The sequence below is a fragment of the Schistocerca americana genome, chromosome X (genome assembly GCF_021461395.2).
Source record: "Schistocerca americana isolate TAMUIC-IGC-003095 chromosome X, iqSchAmer2.1, whole genome shotgun sequence".
Classification (NCBI taxonomy): Eukaryota; Metazoa; Arthropoda; class Insecta; order Orthoptera; family Acrididae; genus Schistocerca; species Schistocerca americana.
Genome location: NC_060130.1, coordinates 44171887 through 44190928, shown reverse-complemented (window position 1 = coordinate 44190928; position 19042 = coordinate 44171887). Strand labels below are relative to the sequence as shown.

Here is a 19042-nt window from a genome sequence, read left to right as displayed (position 1 = left end):
CCCTGTTTTCTCAGTTGATCTGTGTTCGGTTTTTCAAGGCCTGTCCTGTGCCAACTTATAACTAAATCTGAGGGGGGGTGCGATGGAGAGGTTGCCTTGTCAGAGAACATCAGGGAAAGTCGGAGAAAACTGCTACAACTCGCGATGAAGACTCCGTCTCTCGTGGCTGCTACAATACTCACAGTCGCCGTAAGATTTTCTGGAAACACTTGCAGAATGGGAAGGTATAACAACAGTGGCGGTATGATGATATCTTCTGAGTAACAAACTGGTCGCTTAGGGAGCGTCTTGAACACACAGGCAGACGGCGAAATATTGCGCGTCGTTCGGACTGTGATAGTAGCAGATTCTCCCAGTATTATTAATTCGCGAAGAAATCACTATGCACTGTATTACTTAACACACTAATAGTTGTATGAAGGCCCAGGGATCCAACACCGAATAAAAGTTCGTAGACGATATTTACCTTCTTTTTCACAAATTACATTTTTTTATTCTTTATAATTGCGATTACAAGTTGTATCTCCCTTGCACTTCAAAATTACTTCTATATGCATACTTACCTGACCTCAAAAAATCACAACGTCCAATCCGCATTCCTTACCTCCAACAATTACAAAAAAAATATAATGCCTTTTTTTTCACAGAAAAGAGCGTTGTCGTCACAGCAAAGAGCGTTGCCGTCTCAATTACGGCAGCGCATCATCGCTGGTACTCGCAGCGGGAATATTACAATAATATTATATTACGTAGGGGCATTACAGTTGTGGATATCAGATGAGGCACATTTTGATGTCCCAGGTTATGTGAATAAACAGAACTACCGTTGCTGGTCAAACACAAATTCTAATGACGTTCACGTGCGCCCTTCACACGCTAGTAAAGTGACAGTATGGTGTGTTTTATCACATGGGATTATCGGACCGTATTTTTTCGAAAATGATCAGGGAAACACAATTACTGTCACTGCAGGTCGTTACGTGGAGATGTTACGAACTTTCTTTACACCTGCATTGAACGACTTTTCAAACGTTCAAGAGGCCTGGTTTCAACAGGACGGAGCGACATCACACACTGCACGGCAATCGATGGAATATGTGCGAGAATTGTCCGGCAACCGTGTGAGTGATCTCACGATTCGGTAACATTCCCTGGCCCCCTAGATCGCCAGATTTATCCGTTTGTGACTTTTTCTTGTGGGGCTGCCTTAAGGGCAAAGTCTACACGACTCGAACAAGAACTGTGGATGATTAAAAACAGATAATTCGGGATCCAATTCACAGTATCCCAGCTGAGATGTGGCAGTGGTCAATGAGGAATCTCAACAGCAGATTTCACGAATGTATTCGTACAGGAGGACGCCATCAAAAGAACGTAATTTAAAAAAAAAATAAACATCAGTGTTTCGCAAATGATACTGATGTGTGAATGTTGCAATGACTCTTGCTTCCAAACATATCGTGTGCCCGCCGCTCTCTCGCTGGTTGTGTAGAACCAGCAGCTGATACACTCCCGTCATATCTCACGGTGAGCGTCGACAACATCGTCGCACGAAACACGTAAGTACACCACTGGCCCCCAATCTAGGTTGTTAGCATATCCTGCAGAAATACATGCTATTGTTGAGTATTTGTCCAATTTTAAAGTCAATTCGATTTCGAATGCAAATGAATTTAGGCAAACTGCAGTTTCAATGTGGTAGATGTTCATAAAAAACCAAACTATGCAGTATACATTACCATGGTTGGCAACACGACGTACTTTCTGCTCGCTCACAGCCAAACTTGTTTGACTGTGCCGCATCCAACGTTCCGTAGTGCTGTTCTTGAGCAACGTGGACGATAAAGTCTTCCACGGTGCAAGTCATGTGCAACAACAACAACCAGTACACAATAAAAGATCACAATCACGATTCAATCCAATTCTCGAACCCGCGACGTATTTATTTCTCTCGATACTATCTCCAAAACGCGTCTTTCCTCTGTAATTTATTCTTGCGATAACAACTGCAATCAGTCTAATGTGATTTATTTCGTTCTTTAGACTTTTAATTCTGGATTAATTTTCTTTCTCGTTTCGTCTGAATTTCGTCAGCTTGCTCCAAAACTGATTAAATGCTGGTAAAGTTTTTCCGCGGTATTCTAATACGTTATAGGAGCCTTTATATTTTATGAAGTAATAGCTTTTTCATGAGATGAGAAAACATTTTATTTTCCAAGCACAGATCAAAAACTAACAACTCGTAACCAAGCCGACTACGGCAAAGATAAATGTCTATCAGCTGCAGCTTTCACCCGCTGTTTTCGGCGCAGTGGATAAATGACGTCGCCACATCAGCCCCCCTCCTTTTGAAGCCGGGTGCACCAGGTATGTGGGGAAACTTGCACTTGACTTTTCTACCAGCTCTCGTGAAAACATCTGGTGCAGGCAATGGCTGCTCCTGTTCTGCACTTGCTGCTTCGTTGTCCTCTTCTGAAACCGAGAGCTCGGCGAGACTCTCTGCTGTTTCCTTGGCCTCCACGTTTCAGGGTGATTTTGCAGACCGAGGAAGGAGTGTACCCTCTTCGGTGTAAGCAGGTTTAAGCCGCTCAATTGAGACTGTCTCTTCTTTACCATCCTTATCGATTTTGAAGCTGTGGCTTCCTCTTGTGATTACCCTGTATGGTCCAGAGTCAGGCGAAACAAGCGGCGGGCGCACCGTATTATCCCTAAGCCACACGTGGGACGTTGCTTGCAGGTCTTTATGTACAAACACTCTCCGGTCTCCATGTCTGACAGGGTTAGTGGGTTTGATGTTTCTCATTCTAACGCTGAGTTGTCTCGCGAATTGCGTGCATAGCTCAGGGGCGAACGGCTGTGTAGATGCTGAAACGATAAATTCTCCAGGAACCCTCAATTGCTCGCCATAAATCAATTCTGCGGAAGAGCATTGTAAGTCCTCCTTCACGGCCGTTCTCAATCCGAGTAGGACCAGCGGTAGTGCTTCAGGCCATGACGTGGAACTACACATTAATGCAGCTTTGAGCGTGCGGTGTAGTCGTTCCACCATTCCATTACTAGATGGATGATAGCTTGTGGTGCGTAGGTGGTTGCACCCGCACAGTAGTAAAAGTTCATGGAAAAGTTGGCTTTCAAACTGCCTTCCGCGATCTGTTGTTATGTTTTGCGGAACGCCAAACCTGGAGAACCATGAATGCAACAGTGCTTTTGCAACCGACTCCCCAGAAATGTCTTGTATTACAACTACTTCTGGCCACCTGGTAAAACGATCAATGATTGTGAGCAAATAGCGTTGTACTGCAGAACATGATAGCGGGCCCACAATGTCCACATGTATATGTGAAAATCTTGCAGATGTCGTCGGGAAGTCAGCAATAGGTGCAAAGACATGTCTGCTGATTTTATTACGCTGGCATGTTAGGCATGCACGCTCCCATGCACGACAGTCTTTTTGTATTCCAGGCCACACTACTTTGGAGGAAACTAACTTGACTGTAGCTCGTACTCCTGGATGTGATATGTTATGTAGTGCACTATAAATCTCGCGACGATATTGTTCTGGTATGTAAGGTCGCTCCTTTCCTTTTGCTACATCACACCAAATTCCGTCTGGAACATTTGGGACAGACACACGTCTGAGCTGCAGCGCAGTTCTCTGTTCCTCTATTAGACGGCGCAAGAAAGGATCTTCTCGTTGTTTAGACGCTAACTCGGTCCAACGAATTGAATTTAAACTGGCACAATTCCTAGGCAGGCAATCTGCGACCAGGTTGTCTTTTCCTGAAATGTGACGCACGCCAGTTGTGAACTGTGCAATGTACTCGACTTGCCTGCACTGACGTGGTGACTTGAGCTCTGTGTCTCGTTGAAATATAGCTACTAACGGCTTGTGATCGGTAAAAATTGCAAAGTGTCTCCCTTCGACAGATGTGCGAAAATGCTTTATGGCTAAGTAAATATCAAGCAACTCACGGTCAATAGCACTCCATTTTTGCTGCTGTCGAGTCAGGTTTTTAGAGAAAAATGCGAGCGGCTGCCATCTGCCATCAACTTCTTGCTGTAGCGCTGCACCCACTGCTGTTTGGCTCGCATCAACCATGAGCGCTAAAGGAGCGCTCAATCTTGGATGTCCCAGTAGTGTTGCCCGAGAAAGACATTTCTTTAAGTCATGGAAAGCTGCTTCAGCATCTGGACTCCATGGAATTTTACGATTTCCTGTTGTATTTTTACCTGCAAGTAACGTTGTGAGTGGCTCTTGGGCGGCAGCTAATTTAGGTAAGTGACGTCTGTAATAGTTGAGCATGCCTAAAAATCTGCGAAGTCCTTTGTAAGTTGTGGGAAGGGGCATCTGTTGTACTGCTTCAACCCGCTCAGGCAAAGGTGACAGGCCTGCTGCTGAAACCAAATATCCCAGGAACTTAACCTCGCGTTTTCCAAACCTGCACTTTGTTTCGTTAATAATTATGCCATACTGTGTCAGACGGCGGAAAAACTGCCGCAGATGTTCGACATGCTGATATGCAGAACCAGAGAATACTAAAATGTCGTCCATATAACAAAATACGAACGGTAATTCTCGAAGCACCTCAAGCATGAATCTTTGCCATGTTTGGGCAGCGTTTCTGAGGCCAAATGGCATAAAATTGTACTCAAACAAACCGAATGGTGTGATAACTGCTGTTTTTTTAATGTCAGATGGAGCCATGGGAATCGGGGAAAATGATTTGGTGCAATCAATCACACTAAATATTTTGGCATTGCTAATCGTACTGTTAAAATCAGTCACATTGGGTACTGGGTAGCGGTCGGGAATTGTGCGGGCATTGAGCGCCCTGTAGTCTCCACATACTCTCCATGAATTGTCTTTTTTACGGACCATGTGAATTGGAGATGCCCACGAACTATCAGACCTACTTAGAATACCTGTTTTTAGAAGTCTGTCGAACTGAGCTCGCGCCACGAGCAGCTTCTCTGGAGGCAGACGCCGCGGGCGGAAGGCAACGGGTTGACCTCGTGTCGTGCTGATGTGGTGTTGAGTATTGTGTCTCCATTTCCTGGTTGCGTTGACGGGTTCGGTAAGTGCTGGAAAGTCTTGAAGCAGTTTACGAGAAAGTGATTCCTCCGACAGTGCCCTGATATTGCCTGCAGTATACGAATGGTTAAGACTGTCGGCTGTCTTCACACGTGTGCGCCCCGCTTAGTTGCCGATACGACATCGTATCACAATATCCCGACGCGGATGACGCGGTAGAGGAGCCGGAAATCTTCGTGCGGAAAGACACGGGCACATCGCACTGTACTTGAACCGACGCGGAAGACGCAGTAGGCAATATCCCTTCTGTGGGAACTGTCACCAAACGACGGTTAACCAGGTCGGGCATAAGTCGGTAGTTCCGTAAAAAGTCCGCCCCAATTATAGGGCTCGGCACATCAGCAACCACAAAAGTCCATTTTGGATGGAAGTTGGAATTTAGATGTAATGCCAACTGTTTCTCACCATAGGCAGATATTCTGGAATTGTTTGCCGCAGTCAGCACATGTTGCGTTGTTGTCGTGAGTATATCACCTCTCTTTCTTGGATAAACACTGACTTCTGAACCTGTGTCAATCAGAAACTTCTCACCTGAAGAGAGGTCCAACACGAACAATCGGTGTGATTGGTTGACTGCAGATACTGTGGCGTTTTCACCTCTTTGAATCACGCTATGACTCGGGCGCCTATGTTGTTGTTGACGAACGTTAGCGCCCTTTAACGCCCGCCTTGTAAGTTTGGGTAGCTGCAGGGTTGAATACATTGACGGGCAGTGTTTCCGAAGCGTCTGTGGTACCAGCATCATTGATCTATCAAATCCTGCTGGATAGCATTTCTTCGTCTTTTCCAACTGCGACTTCGTAGCTGCTGGTGGAGTGAAGTTACTTGCACGTTGAGTTTTGCCACTTGTGCTGCCAGTTGCTGTATGGTGGGTTCGGTCGATGAGCACTGCTGTTGGGGAGTATTATTGCATGTTCCTGGCTCACTGACGTCAGATTCCATCACACTACACGTTCTTGGGCCTCTATCCTGGCTGAATTCGGAACACGCAGAAACTTCGGTTAAGGTGTTTGCGATGGTGTCTGCCTTTTTTGCTAAGACTTGCAATGGTAAGTCTGTTTCTGCTGCAATGACGGCACGGATGTTGGCAGGAAGTTTACGAAGCCATATTAGACGTAAAGACTCTTCAGGTAGGAGTTCCGGGCCGGCTAATGAACGTAAGGCTTTGATTACTTGTGACGGAGTCTTGTCGCCCAAATCTTCGTGTGCGAAAATTTTTTGTAGTCGCAAATCTGGTGACAACGTATAATGCTGTATGAGAGCTTCCTTTAGCACAAAGTAATTTTGTTGCAACAAGGTTTCTTCTACTTGCTCTATCACTTCTAAATTTAGATGTGAAACCACTATATTAAATTTGTCAATGTTGTTAGACACCCCACGCTGCCGAAATATGCATTCAGCCTGCGTAAACCAAAGCTGGGGGCGCGTCGGCCAGAACGCGGAAAGCTTAACATTTCCGTGTCGCGCGTAGGTACTCCCATCTTTTGCGTTAACATCTGTCGTTCCGTTTTGTGGCGAATCAAAGGGCGTGGACCGCGATCCTTGGTCGAACAGACTGTAGTCTTCAATCTTGATTCCACTGCACCATGCTTTTGTCTCTGAATTCATTATTCTCGTCGGTACATATATTTTCTTTATGCTTCTGCTACGATTTTTCGGGGTCACCACTATGGGAGCCTTTATATTTTATGAAGTAACAGCTTTTTCATGAGATAACATTTTTTTTTCCAAGCACAGATCAAAAACTAACAAGAATATACAACTCGTAACCAAGCCGACTACGGCAAAGATAAATTTCTATCAGCTGCAGCTTTCACCCGCTGTTTTTGGCGTAGTGGATAAATGACGTCGCCACATCGTGAACATCGAGCGAATTTCTCATTTGCAACCCAAGCGGCAAATCGTTATAGTTTGTCATAAACAAAATATTGACTTGGGTTCAGAATCAAGTAATGGTTTTCGAAGGAGAACATCTTCCCGTTTGAATGTTACCTTTACTTTAAAAGCAACATAGATGAGTGTATACAGTATCCATATGTATGAGAACTTTTATTACGAACCTGTTCAAATACAATAGAAGTTTTTAAGTTGATAGAATTGAATGTTATTTCCTCGGGCGTTTCACAGAATTGTCAGGTTTTAAGCAGATCATTTGATTGTCGTAGTTTCTAGTACATAGCTTCTCGCGTATCCCTAGCGCTCGCACGACGAGTCTAATGTCACGTGATTGATCGAGAAAGTCAATATTGTATCGAGTGCTTCGGCATATCGATAAATTCCTTTCTCTTTGAACGCAAGCATTGTTTTCTACACACTACCGTTCGGGATCGTTCAAAATACCTTTTTATGAATATGAGACCTCAATGGACAAAGCTTCATCTGTAAATATAAGACGACCCTACATTCATCTATTAAACAATGTAAAAACGTTGACCTGAGCAGCAGTTACTCGATATGCGAATATAAGCGACCCTGTATTTCTCGGACAACCGATCTAGGAAAAACCTCGTCTTATAACCGGATAAATGCGGTATTTGTTTTAGACTTTGGTCGTAAGTTTTGCATATAATGTCATAATGTTGTTAACTGAAACTTCCTGGCAGACTAAAACTGTTTGCTGGATCGGGACTCTAAATTGTGTTTCACGAGCAAGTGCTGTACGTATTGCAGCTTCAAGTCTGTTAATAACTCGTCTCCTATCTTCCATATTCCACATCTGTTCTCCTGCATGCTGTGTGCTGTTCCGTTTTTGTTGGTGGTGGCGTAGGTTTTCTGTTTACTGGATCCATGTGGGTTTATTGGCAGTGGCATTTCGTTGAGGGGAACAATCTTCGTGTAAGTTTTTACTGTGTTTAAGTCATTAGTAAGAACAACATTCTCTACCCAAAACCATCTATGATCTAGTGGAGAACGTGTTAATTCGTGATATTTTATTTTGCTATCCTTTTTTCCCTAGTAACGTCACCCGCTTGGTTCTTAAGCCTTGTATCTGTCACATAAATGACATCAACGCTCTGTCGCCATGGTATCGCACTGTTAACTCGCCACTTACGATTTTCACTTGTAAGAAATGATTTCAAAAAAACTGTCAAGTGATAGTGCAATGAATAACAGCATCAGCTCACTAACATTGTTGCCAGCAGTTGAAATCCACAGATTCGTATGAATCTAGGTTTATAACTCATTTTGTTTTATTTCAGCGCTTGCGAACATATCTGACAGACATCCACATGACAACTCCTTCCACCTCGCCGCGGGCTGAAGGCCCACCCGACAGCAAAATGGCTTCAGGCTGCAATTACGGAGGCAGGCGCCACGTGCCCGCTGAAGGCAGCGTGATGTGGCATACGGGCATCAATGACTTACCAGACGAACTGCTGCTAATGATCTTGTCCCACGTGGCTTTCACCGATCTACTGGATGTGGTACCGAACGTGTGCCGTCGTTGGAAAAAGCTGTCTCAAGATTCCAAGTTGTGGGCTGGGTAAGAAACCTACTAATACATAAAACGCGAATTGTTCTGCTTTTAAAAAATATTGTGGGGTGATACCTTTATTTATTATATTGTAACGTTGACGTTGAAAACTTTGCATTTAAACATACTGTCAGGTCAACTCATTGGAGTAATCTGGTTTTAACCGAAAATGTATTCCAGTTTTAGAATACTGTTTTCCTTTTTTTTTGTATTTGTTAGATTGAGAGAGTGTTGGGTAGATGTGGTAGAGGCACTTGGTATGTGTGTATGCTATTAATTCCCCGTTAATCTTTTTCCCTCTGCCAGGTATGAGCCAGTGTTATAGCAATCTCTTTACCTTTCTATTTTGCTCCTTTAGGTTTGTATGTGAGCGTGTATCTGTTCATTTATCCTCGCCCTCATTTTTATCCCGATGGAGTTTTAGAAAAGTGTGAACGATCTGGTCTGGAGGGACAGTTTAAATTCAGCTCCAGTTCAGCTGGAACGAAACATGCCACTTCTCGCAAAAAAATTACAATCGGAATCGTGTTTTATAGCAACTGAGGTGAGTTCTGCCACGAGCATACGGTATGTGTAAAAAATCTGGGAATACTTAATAAAACTGAACCCTCCCATTGCGCCCAGTGACAGAGGCCACCTGTTTGAGGGCTGTGACGTACGAAAAGTGCTTTCTGATTGTCACAGTATAGGTGCCTTGGACGAATACGGTATCATCGTCTGGGATGCTCTAATTCCTAACACCTTCAGATATATCGAAAACTCGAAAATATTTGACAGTTGTGGAGAAAAATAGGATTGTCATTGGGGTCATAAATACAATGATGGAAAAAAATCGCAGCACCGAAAATTAATTACTGTAGAGTAATGAAATTTTGGCCATACATCTGTCTAGGTAACATATTTAACTGATTAACATTTCGAGATCACAGATTAATCTTAGCAAGAGAGAAGCCTTTGCAAATGTGAAATGCCGGTACATTAATAACCGGTGTAACCACCAGAATAATTTCTAACACGCAAACGTGCGTTCGTGGTGTTGTAGAGGTGCCAGATGCCAATTTGTTAGACGGAGTTCCTTGCCTGTTGCACTCGGCTGCTCAACACGGGGGTGGTTAATGCAGTTTGTGGCCGATGCTGGAGTCGTCATCTCGTGACGTCCCGTACGTGCTCGATCGGAGAAAGATGTGGCGATCGAGCAGGCCGAGACGACACGTCGACACTGTGTGGAGCCTGTCGGATTACGACAGCGGTATACGGGCGTGTGTTATCCTTTTGGAAAACACCTTCTGGAATGGTGTTCATGAATGGCAGCACAACAGGTCGAGCACTGAGGCAGAATCAGCTCGATCAGACAACACTTGGCAACACTGAAGTCGCAGGAGGTGGTGGTGGTTTGAGGTAAGTGAAGTGCACGTGAGACAGTGTCTGGCTCTCAGCTGTCCTCGAACTAACCAATTTGTAACAGTTCATCGTGGCATTGTGCTGCTCAAATTGGTGCTGCAGACGCACGTACCGAACACGACGGCCTTCCCCTCGACAGTGCCACACGGTCGTCTGAAGCGCGGTCTTCTCCCAATTGTACATTCTCTCGACCACCACTGCCAGTGATCAGTGTACAGTGGCTACATTCCTGCCGAGTATTTCTGCAATACCACAGAAGGAACATCCAGTTTCTTGTAGCCGTCTTACACGACCTCACTCAAATTCACCGAGGTGTCGATACATCCTTGTCGTCTTTAAGCCTTTCGTGACTGACGTCAACCCGCCGTGTCCGATCTCGAAGGTACCTAGAGCTCACAACGGTTAGAGTGCGTGTCTGAAGCAAATCTGATTCGCATCCTCACAGTGGCGTCACTGGTGCCACTGCTACGCGACTGGTGTGAAGTCTGGACAGGTGACATCTTTCAGATATACAAACACGCCTTCCAACTTTCATTTATGTAGGACAACTCACACTGGGTGTCGAGATTTTTTTATCCGTAAGTGTATTATGACTCAGTTATTAGCATCCAGATAGGCTATATTTGATTCTGTCTTACTTTCTGAGGTTACTCACTGTAATATGACACTATTTAGCATGCCTGCGGCCTAGTTTTGACTGAAGGAGAAGAAAGTGCATGAAGTAATTTTTAGCCATAATACTGCCTGGTGCACTGAGAAATAAATTCTCTCGGTACCCTCGTGCAGATTTTATTCGTTTACATTACAGCAGTATAGGCTTTTATAATTTCTGATTTTTAAAAAGATATTTAGCCTTGTTTACTATGACCAATTTGTATAAACATTTTACCTGCAATTGTAAGCAAGATCTTTTGTATGGCTTTAGTGTTTGTCATGTTTCTCTTTGTGAATAAATCTGGAAACCTATCACAATCCCATCCACCTGCTGTGGGCTGTGTATGCTAGCCGTTTCTATTTGTACATTTCTTTTCTCAGTAGTACATGAAGTGTGAGCAACTGTGGCTGCTACGTATTTACTGCGTGATGCATCTGTGTAGGCTAGAGCCCATTCTAGTAGACGTGGACGGTGCCGCTTATCTGAAAAGGCAATCTGCTGCATATTTATGCAGATGTACGTACTTCTTGTCAGACTGAGCTGGTCATTTGTTTTTGAATACATCTCAGCTATTCTTACGGTAATGTGTTTTATAGGACACCACGCAAGGCCTTGTCAAAAAAATGTGGGCAGCTACCTGCTGGGTCTTTCGTATGTTTTAGGCCCAGTTGCCCGTGTATTTAATATCTTCTGTATCAGTAAGTTATTTTTTATATATTTTTAAATTTTTTGGGCTTTTAATGCATTGACTGTTACTGGCTTTTTTGCTAAATCACGGTCATGCCACTTGTATGCAAGGTTGTATTTTTTCTCATAGATCAATCTGAACATGCCTTGTATAAGGTTAAATGCATCATTGGAGGAGAAATAAAATAAAAAATCCAGTTTTGCAACCAGTACTGTTCGTTCATTTGTATTCAAGATTTCGTAATATTCGAAACTTTCTTTAAATGTACAGAAAAGTAAAATTACGTACTTAAGAAAACACACGAATGTGGTATTCTACGAGTACGACATCCCTGAGTTATTATTGGAATCGTTCAACTCGTACAAACACTTCTTTAACCATTTGTGGGAATCTGAAGTGGGATGACCACATAGGCAATTAGAAGTAAAGCAGATGGTATATTTAATTTCACTGGGAAATTGCAATCAAATTCCAAATAATATTGCTTACATACATCATTCGATCCATCTTAGAGCATTACTCGAGTGTGTGGGACCCAAACCAAATGTGACTAACAGCTGATATTAAACTATACAAAGTAGAATAACATGAACGAACAGATTTTTTCGTGTATTATTTAGAATCCAATTGCTTCAGTATTGCTGTCGATGTATATTCATGATACTGTTGCTTCATATATTGTTATTATTAATATTGTATTGCTAGTAATGATGATGGTGATGATGATGATAATTGTTATTACCACCATCACTATCACCAGAACCACTACCAACGGATGAAAGGATCCAGTGGCAATACACGGGACTCACGCTTGGGACAATGACAATTCAAAACTGTTTCCAGTCATCCATATTCAGGCTTTGCACGATTTCATTAAATCTACTGAGGCAAACGATGAGACAGTTCCTTTGAATGTGCATAGCTAATTTTCTTCCCCATTCTGCTCCTGTACACATCTTCAGAAACCACACCCCACACCCGGCCATTTCCCTCCTACGTTCAGCCGCTCAGTCGGCATCCTGCCGTGCTAGTTAGAGGTTCGTGCTGTACTCCGTTGAGTTACTGTGACAGTTTGAAATTTCAGCGTTAATTGAAAATGCCGCGAAGTGTGAAGTTTCTGACTGCAAAAAACTGTACACCGATAGAAATCTATCGGCAGCTTTGTGAAGTGTATGGGGACAACATAATCACTGAAGGTGGAGTGCGTCAATGGCTCATAATATTTAAAAATGGCCGAACTAACGTTCACGACGAAGAGCGAAGAGGAAGACCCAGCATAGTGACTGCCGAACTTGTCGGAAAATTCGATGCCGCGGTCCGTGAAAACCGTAATTTCACAGTAACGGAACTCTCTATGAGTTTTCCACAAATTTCACGAAGTTTGTTGCATGAAATCATTACCGAAAAGCTTGGTTACCACAAGTTTTTCGCAAGATGGATACCAAAAATCTTGACAGAGATTCACAAAAATCAGCGAATGGCTGCAGCGTTAACGTTTTTGGACGCTTACGAGAAAGATGGCGACTCATTACTCGATCGCATCGTTACTGGTGACGAAACGTGGGTTAAGCGTGTGAACTGTGACAAAATTGCGGTGAATGCAGTGGGGGCACACAAATTTCCCCCAAAACCCAAGAAATGCATGCAGACAATGTCGGCAAGGAAGGTGATGGCGACTGTCTTTTGGGACAGAAAAGGTGTGATTTTTGTGGATTTCCTGGAAAGAGGCACTACAGTAAACTCTCAAAGGTATTGCCAAACTCTGCACAACCTCAGAAGAGCAATACGAAACGAGCGCAGGGGAAAGTTGGGCTCAAAGCTCTTGCTGATTCGTGACAACGCCCGGGCCCACACGGCAAATGCCACTCGTGAAGTTCTCGAATCTTTTAAGTGGGAGTTGTTTCCTCATCCGCCGTACGGTCCTGACCTGGCACCGAGCGACTTCCACTTATTCCCAGCAATGAAGAAATGGTTGGCTATGCAGCATTTTGATGACGACGCACAGCTTCGAGAAGAGGTAACCACGTGGTTGAAGCCGCAGGCGGCCGAATTTTACGATGAAGGAATTTCTCAGCTCGTCCATCGCTACGATAAGTGTCTTAATTTAAATGGCAACTATGTAGAAAAGTAGTATTTAAGTGTGGCTTTCATCTGTATATAATAAAAAAGTTTTCCAATACTTTATTTATTTTTAATTCCAAAACGTAATGTACTTTGTGGATAGCCCTCGTACTAAATCATCTGGTAGGGGCCTTCTGATTGACCAGGTTCTCTCCAGTCTTGATCTGTCTCTTGCCAAAGAGAGCTGTCCTAACCATATCATTGTTGCCTGTGGCACTTTTTCAGCTGTCGACCTTGCGCTCTCTTCCCCAAACTGATGGACTTGCTACAGTGATTGCTACGTGACAGTCTTTCTGACAGTGACCACTTTCTAGTGATTTGCCACTTCCTGGTCATTGTCAAATGGTGGCTGATGCTTAATGATCAGTTTTCATCCAATATGTAGGGTGAGTTCATTCATTTGTTTGCAAAGGAAGGCCAATGTTGTTTGCCCCATTTTGTCCGGTCGGCAACACGCTTTGATGACAGAACCGAGGTCCACATCCTGCAGTCTTTCTCAAACGATTTTACAGAGACTGTTTGGTAAAAAACTTGCATTTTTGTGTTAAATATATCTTTTATGTCAGATTCGTGATGATGTGCCCATCATTTCATTGTTGGTCATTGTTATTGTGATATTGCACGAATTTCGAAAAAGTTTGTAATGAAAACTGGGGGTCGCTATGATTTTGCGTGTGGGCCGTACTGCATAATATGTAGCCGTGTATGAAATTTAGCTGACGTATTGAATTTTTCTTTAGACTTTGGTGTAGGTCTTTACTTGTAACCAGTCTGAAAAAAATTGATCTGGTGTAGCACACTCTTTTGCAACCCACAACATTCCTCATATTTTTCAAACAGTTTCAGTTGTTGAAATGTTGTTGGCAAATGATAGCGAACAAAGAGGAGAATATTTTTCCAAATGGTTATTGTGCAAAACTTCATTATCTACCTTGTTATTTCCACTAACTACAGACTTTTTTGACGAAAGAGTGTAATTCTTAAGGGCCATCGATAGCTGGTGAAACGAGATATGCCGTTGGGTTTTGAAACAGCATCAGTGAAGACATTACACATTTATTTTTGTAGTGAGGATGTGCTTTTTCATTAGCTATTGACTTGACTTTACTTTTCTTCAATTCCTCAATTAATAAAACTACAGTTTCAGAATTCTCTTGCAGCTGCATGTGCACAGCATGTAAGTGAGGAGAATAAATGTGTAGGTTTTACTCAAAACTTGCAAGACGTGATGCTTCTCTAAAAGTTACAAATGGCTAAAAAGCCTGGTGAAAACCAAATCACTGCTTTTTTTGCATTTTCAGCGGAATTCTTTCTAGACACTAACCAAAGCAGAGGTGACAGTAGATCTTTTTGAATGCTCACTATACAAGTGTGGGCACCGAGAGGCTCCACTTAATACTTACAAAAAATGAGAGTGTAGAATTTAGTTTAGAACAGCACTTCCCTCCACTGCTCGGCATTCCCCGTACAGTACGTGCCTGCAACCCCCATCACTATTGCCCCTCCATCCGTGCCGTGCCGATTGCGCATTTATCAGCCACGTTATTTTGCACGCACTCTACCACTTTGTCCCCTCTGTCGAGAGGGCATCGGCAAAGCCTCGGACACTACCACCCGTGCTATTGGAGCTGTTATTCCCCTCTCCACGAGTCCCCCCTACCTCTGGCTGCTGCTAAAGTGGACCAAAGACACTGCAGTGGCTACTCAGCTGTGAAAGTGTACTGCAACGTCTCTGATGACATTCCATCACGACAAATTATACGATGACGCTTTCGCCGATTGAGAACTCTTCGGGCTCTTCACTCGTCACGTGATGTGACCCCAGATCCTGATTCAATTCGTCATCCGATTATCCAATGCACTTTTCTACTATTCCTAGAAAGTATTTTCCATTCACAATGTTGAGATAATATAGTTAGCCCAACCCTCGAACTAGACAGAATCCTAGCCATTTCTTGAAGGATTATGTAGTTTCCAAAATAAGTTTCTTCTTATGCTCATCTATAATTAATCATACATCACCCAAAATTGCAATTTTGTGGTTTGAAAGCTCACAAGTAAGACCTATGTTGAGCATTAATAACACATGTACTTCCTTCACAAATCATGCCAACTCATATACAATTAAACCTTCTGGATTCAATATATTATGCCCAAACTGAGACTCAGACAGGATAATGGGGATCTCTTTCCTTAAAAACCTTAAAATGTTTCTACCTATGCTTTGGAACTCGGTGCACCTCTAAGGATGGCAGTATGTGTATCTTATGTTTCTGTGTCTGAGCAGATATTTCCTCTCAAAAAGCTGCTACAACCGCCACCCCATCTCGGAAGATGTCTTTCTTTGATAGAATTCATCACGTGCAAATATAACTTAACAATCCCAAACAATAACTGTACTCTTGCCTATGACATTTTATAATTTTCGGTTGCAAGTATGATTTGTTTGTTGGAAGACGTAGGGGCACACAACTCCTCTGGAGTGGTGTATATTACCACAGTCGAAACGAGGGACTCGTTGCATTGGCATAGCGAGGTGGAATGAAAGCACAAATTGCATTGGCACAGCGAGGTGAAATGAAATCACAAATTGCATTGGCACAGCAAGGTGAAATGAAAGAATAAATTGACCAGATGAGAGTAGGACTTGGACACTGAGGGTTCCATACAGACTTATTTATGTATATGAAACAGTTTATTCATTTATCAATCTAGAATATTAGTGACTTGTGCCTGGTATTGACATTGATACTTGCAAGGTATGAGTCCCAGAGATTCCAAGACTTCCAGGAATGTTTTAATTTCATGTTTGAAATGGCAAAAGAAATATATTTTTCATATAACAAAATTACAAATCCATAATTTTCTTTTTTTTCCCCTTTATTTATGCTGTGAAAATATGCTTTTTGCCAACTTTCATAACTCTACGTCAATGAGGAGTACCCTAAATTTTAATGAGCGAGTTTGCGAGTATCGAAATTTGTGATGTAAATAATCTGTAATAATATGTAATAAATAATAAATCTTTGGATTACATTGACTTAGAAGCTTACATTCTTCACACTGCCGAGGGACTGTAGACGTTAAGGTGTGACAAATTTCAACTTGATATGTGTACACATATCTAAGAAAAAGGGATTTTAACAGATTGTGGACAGTCAGTCTGTCTGATAACAAGAGACAAATAAAATGTTTTTCATGTGATATAATTGCAAATTAACAATTTTTGGAGTTTTTTCCTTTGGTTGTGCTGCAAAAACTTGCTTCATGCAAAATTCCATGATTGTGCATCCTATAGGTTTCGATGAGTAAGTTTGTGAGTATCAAACTTGCAACGTAAATGGCCATATCTTTTTATTGCACTGACATAGAAGTTTATTGCTCCAGTGGGTGTGTAGCACACTTTGTACACATGTGACGAATAGTTGTCTTTACGTTACTGAGGTAAACGTGTATGTGCAAAATCAGAGTTTAATCTTAGTGTTATTAAACAGTGATAAAATAAACTTACATTATATGAGCTAAATCACTGTTTAATTAAACAATAATAAAAGAAAACCTTCCTCCGTGTCATGCTGTTGCCACGTGCAAGTGTTACCCCACAGTGATGGCCCACTTGAAGCATTACACGGGACAGTCGGGTCAGGTCCGTGCGACCCACACTTGATTACTAATTATCTCGTAGGTAACTGCCCGATTGTGGGATCGTGCTGCTGGCTCAGAATCTGGGCATTTTCTTGCTTGAATCGTAATTTTTTTTCATCTAGGTTGCTGTTTATTTTATATTAGTGCTGCTCTTTCGGCTGTACGACAACACAACTTATTACTGTGTTAGCTGAAGAAACAGTGAAGGAATAGATATGGACTTCAAATTGTAAAACTAGGGAACAGAACAAAACAATATCATTTGCGATTGGTGCACTTTATGCGCAGGCACGCTATTTCGAGGGTTAAATTTTTTTCTTCACCAAGGGACGGTAGATGGTAATATGTGAGATAAATTTGAAGTGGACATGACTTCGCATTGCAAAAAAAAAAAGTTTTTAACAGTCTGACACAGACAGACAGTTGGACAATAGAGTGAAACAGTAAGGGCTTCCGCTTTTAGCAATTGAGGTACAGAACTGTAAAGATAAAGGTACTTCAAATGATCTTTTCGTTCTATTGCCACGTGAAGGAACCGGTAGCTCTGAGAGGTAGTGTTGTTCTTGTTCTTCCATTTTTGTGTCTGTGATTGTTGCCATTTAATTTTTTTATCTGTTTACTTCTGGCTTTATGAGAGCATAGCTTCAATTATACATGCTAAAATAGGTTACTACACACTGTTTGCAAATTGTCAGAGATACTATTTGCGAATGAACTATCGACACATTACTGTGTCGCAGGGCCCTGTGGCAGTGCTACCTGGATGACCGTAAGGGTGGTGGGAACGAGCAGGAAGCAATAGAGATCTTCCGAAACATCCCGAACCTGTGTATAGTGCGCATGTGGTTCAATGTCAACCCCCTCGTCATCCAGGAGCTCTGCGATCACTGCCCGAGGCTCGCGGAGTTGCACCTCCATCCCAGTCAGAAGCTCACCTACTCGGTAAGTGTCACATCTTTTAAAGTGTAAGGTAAGTAAACCTGCCAGTGGTTACGCAGGGCAGCTGTTCACATCTCAGGAGATACACAAATTTTCCCTGGGCCTTCATTAGATCATTAGGGGCATCGTGGAAAGGCAGTGGACACGGTGTGTAAATTTTCTGACGTTTACGGTTCAAAATCGACCACTTTACAGTTTGTACTAGTAAAGTATCAGCATATTTATTTCTGAAATTGGTAACTGTCAGAGAATTTCAGTATCTGTATTCGTAGCCTCTGTAAACGCCTCAGCTGGAAACAAAACTACAGTCACAGCACACTTTCTCATTTCTGTTATACACTGCCACCAGCAGCACTCCGAGCAGACATAAAGCTGAGCCTCTGGATACAGTATCGGATGAGTGAGAATAGTTTGTACTGACTTGTAATATAATTTTTGCAATAGGAAGTGTGTGTGGTGCCATAAATATCGGCAGTCACTAAATGCCTTACTTTCATAAGGGCCTGAAATGTACGAAACGGAACAGTTGTTGTTGTTGTGGTCTTCAGTCGTGAGACTGGTTTGATCCAGCTCTCCATGCTACTCTATCCTGTGCAAGCTTCTTCATCTCCCAGTACCTACTGCAGCCTACATCCTTCTAAATCTGCTTAGTGTATTCATCTCTTGGTCTCCCTATACGATTTTTACCCTCCACGCTGCCCTCCAATGCTAAAGTGGTGATCTCTTGATGCCTCAGAACATGTCCTACCAACCGATCCCTTCTTCTAGTCAAGTTGTGCCACAAACTTCGCTTCTCCCCAATTCTATTCAATACCTCCTCATTAGTTACGTGATCTACCCACCTAATCTTCAACATTCTTCTGTAGCACCACATTTCGAAAGCTTCTATTCTCTTCTTGTCCAAACTATTTATTGTCCATGTTTCACTTCCATACAAATACTTTCAGAAACGACTTCCTCACGCTTAAATCTATACTTGATGTTGACAAATTCCTCTTCTTCAGAAACGCTTTCCTTGCCATTGCC

General features: G+C 42.6%; 1 protein-coding gene across 1 annotated transcript in view; it reads left to right on the top strand.

Moving 5' to 3' along the window:
* Nucleotides 1–19042, top strand: part of LOC124555130 — a 161898-nt gene that overhangs the window by 15600 nt on the left and 127256 nt on the right. Inside the window, exons 2-3 of the mRNA XM_047128942.1 lie at nucleotides 8293–8576; nucleotides 17818–18019. Coding sequence (XP_046984898.1) covers nucleotides 8323–8576; nucleotides 17818–18019 — 456 coding nt within the window. The 5' untranslated portion in view covers nucleotides 8293–8322. The remainder of the gene's footprint in view (nucleotides 1–8292; nucleotides 8577–17817; nucleotides 18020–19042) is intronic.